We start from the raw sequence: 1182 nt of genomic DNA on the forward strand, positions 1-1182 counted from the left end.
GTGCTGTTGCCGATGAAGGTGGCGGACATCTTGAGGCCGCGCGGGGGGATGTCACAGACAGCCGTCTTCACGTTGTTGGGGATCCACTCCACAAAGTAGCTGCTGTTCTTGTTCTGCACGTTGAGCATCTGCTCGTCCACCTCCTTCATGGACATGCGGCCCCGGAAGATGGCGGCCACCGTCAGGTAGCGCCCGTGGCGGGGGTCGCAGGCGGCCATCATATTCTTGGAGTCGAACATCTGCTGCGTCAGCTCAGGCACCGTCAGGGCGCGGTACTGCTGGCTGCCGCGGCTGGTGAGAGGGGCGAAGCCCGGCATGAAGAAGTGCAGCCGGGGGAAAGGCACCATGTTGACCGCCAGCTTGCGCAGGTCGGCATTCAGCTGGCCGGGGAAGCGAAGGCAGGTGGTCACGCCGCTCATGGTGGCCGACACCAGGTGGTTGAGGTCCCCGTACGTGGGAGTGGTCAGCTTCAGGGTGCGGAAGCAAATGTCATACAGGGCCTCGTTGTCGATGCAGTAGGTCTCGTCCGTGTTCTCCACCAGCTGGTGCACAGAGAGGGTGGCATTGTAGGGCTCCACCACCGTGTCCGACACCTTGGGCGAGGGCATCACGCTGAAGGTGTTCATGATGCGGTCGGGGTACTCCTCCCGGATCTTGCTGATGAGGAGGGTGCCCATCCCAGAGCCTGTGCCTCCGCCCAACGAGTGGGTCAACTGGAAGCCCTGAAGGCAGTCACAGCTCTCCGACTCCTTCCTCACCACATCCAGGACAGAGTCCACCAGCTCGGCGCCTTCCGTGTAGTGCCCCTTGGCCCAGTTGTTGCCGGCCCCGCTCTGACCTGGAGAACAGACCACAAGCAAGGTGCCACATTAGCGCCACGGGGACAAACAGAGATGATGCCACTTTCCCCTTCCCCATGGGCTCCACCCTTCACTTCTATCCCCACTCTGCCACTGGGTTTCAGGTCCCCTAGGGTCATTTGCATGCTTGCTCCGAGTCTTTTCTGGGTATTGAGTTCCCACTCTGGGACTTTTCCGTCTCACACTCACTCACCAAAGACAAAGTTGTCAGGACGGAAGATCTGTCCAAAGGGGCCAGAGCGCACAGAGTCCATGGTGCCAGGTTCCAGGTCCACGAGGATGGCACGTGGGACATACTTGTTACCTGTGAGAGGAACCAGCA

General features: G+C 60.6%; 1 protein-coding gene across 1 annotated transcript; it reads right to left on the minus strand.

The window, feature by feature from the left end:
* Positions 1-5: 5 nt before the first annotated feature.
* On the minus strand, positions 6-1176 carry LOC113942655 (tubulin beta chain-like; the record flags this gene model as incomplete). Its single annotated transcript, XM_027633747.1, has 2 exons — positions 1054-1176; positions 6-838 (listed from the first exon to the last, which is right to left on the minus strand). Coding segments are annotated over exons 1-2 (894 nt in total), but the record flags the coding sequence as incomplete, so codon positions are not given.
* Positions 1177-1182: the final 6 nt, after the last annotated feature.

The sequence above is a fragment of the Corapipo altera genome, unplaced genomic scaffold, assembly GCF_003945725.1.
Source record: "Corapipo altera isolate COAL_440 unplaced genomic scaffold, ASM394572v1 69166, whole genome shotgun sequence".
In the NCBI taxonomy this organism is placed as follows: Eukaryota; Metazoa; Chordata; class Aves; order Passeriformes; family Pipridae; genus Corapipo; species Corapipo altera.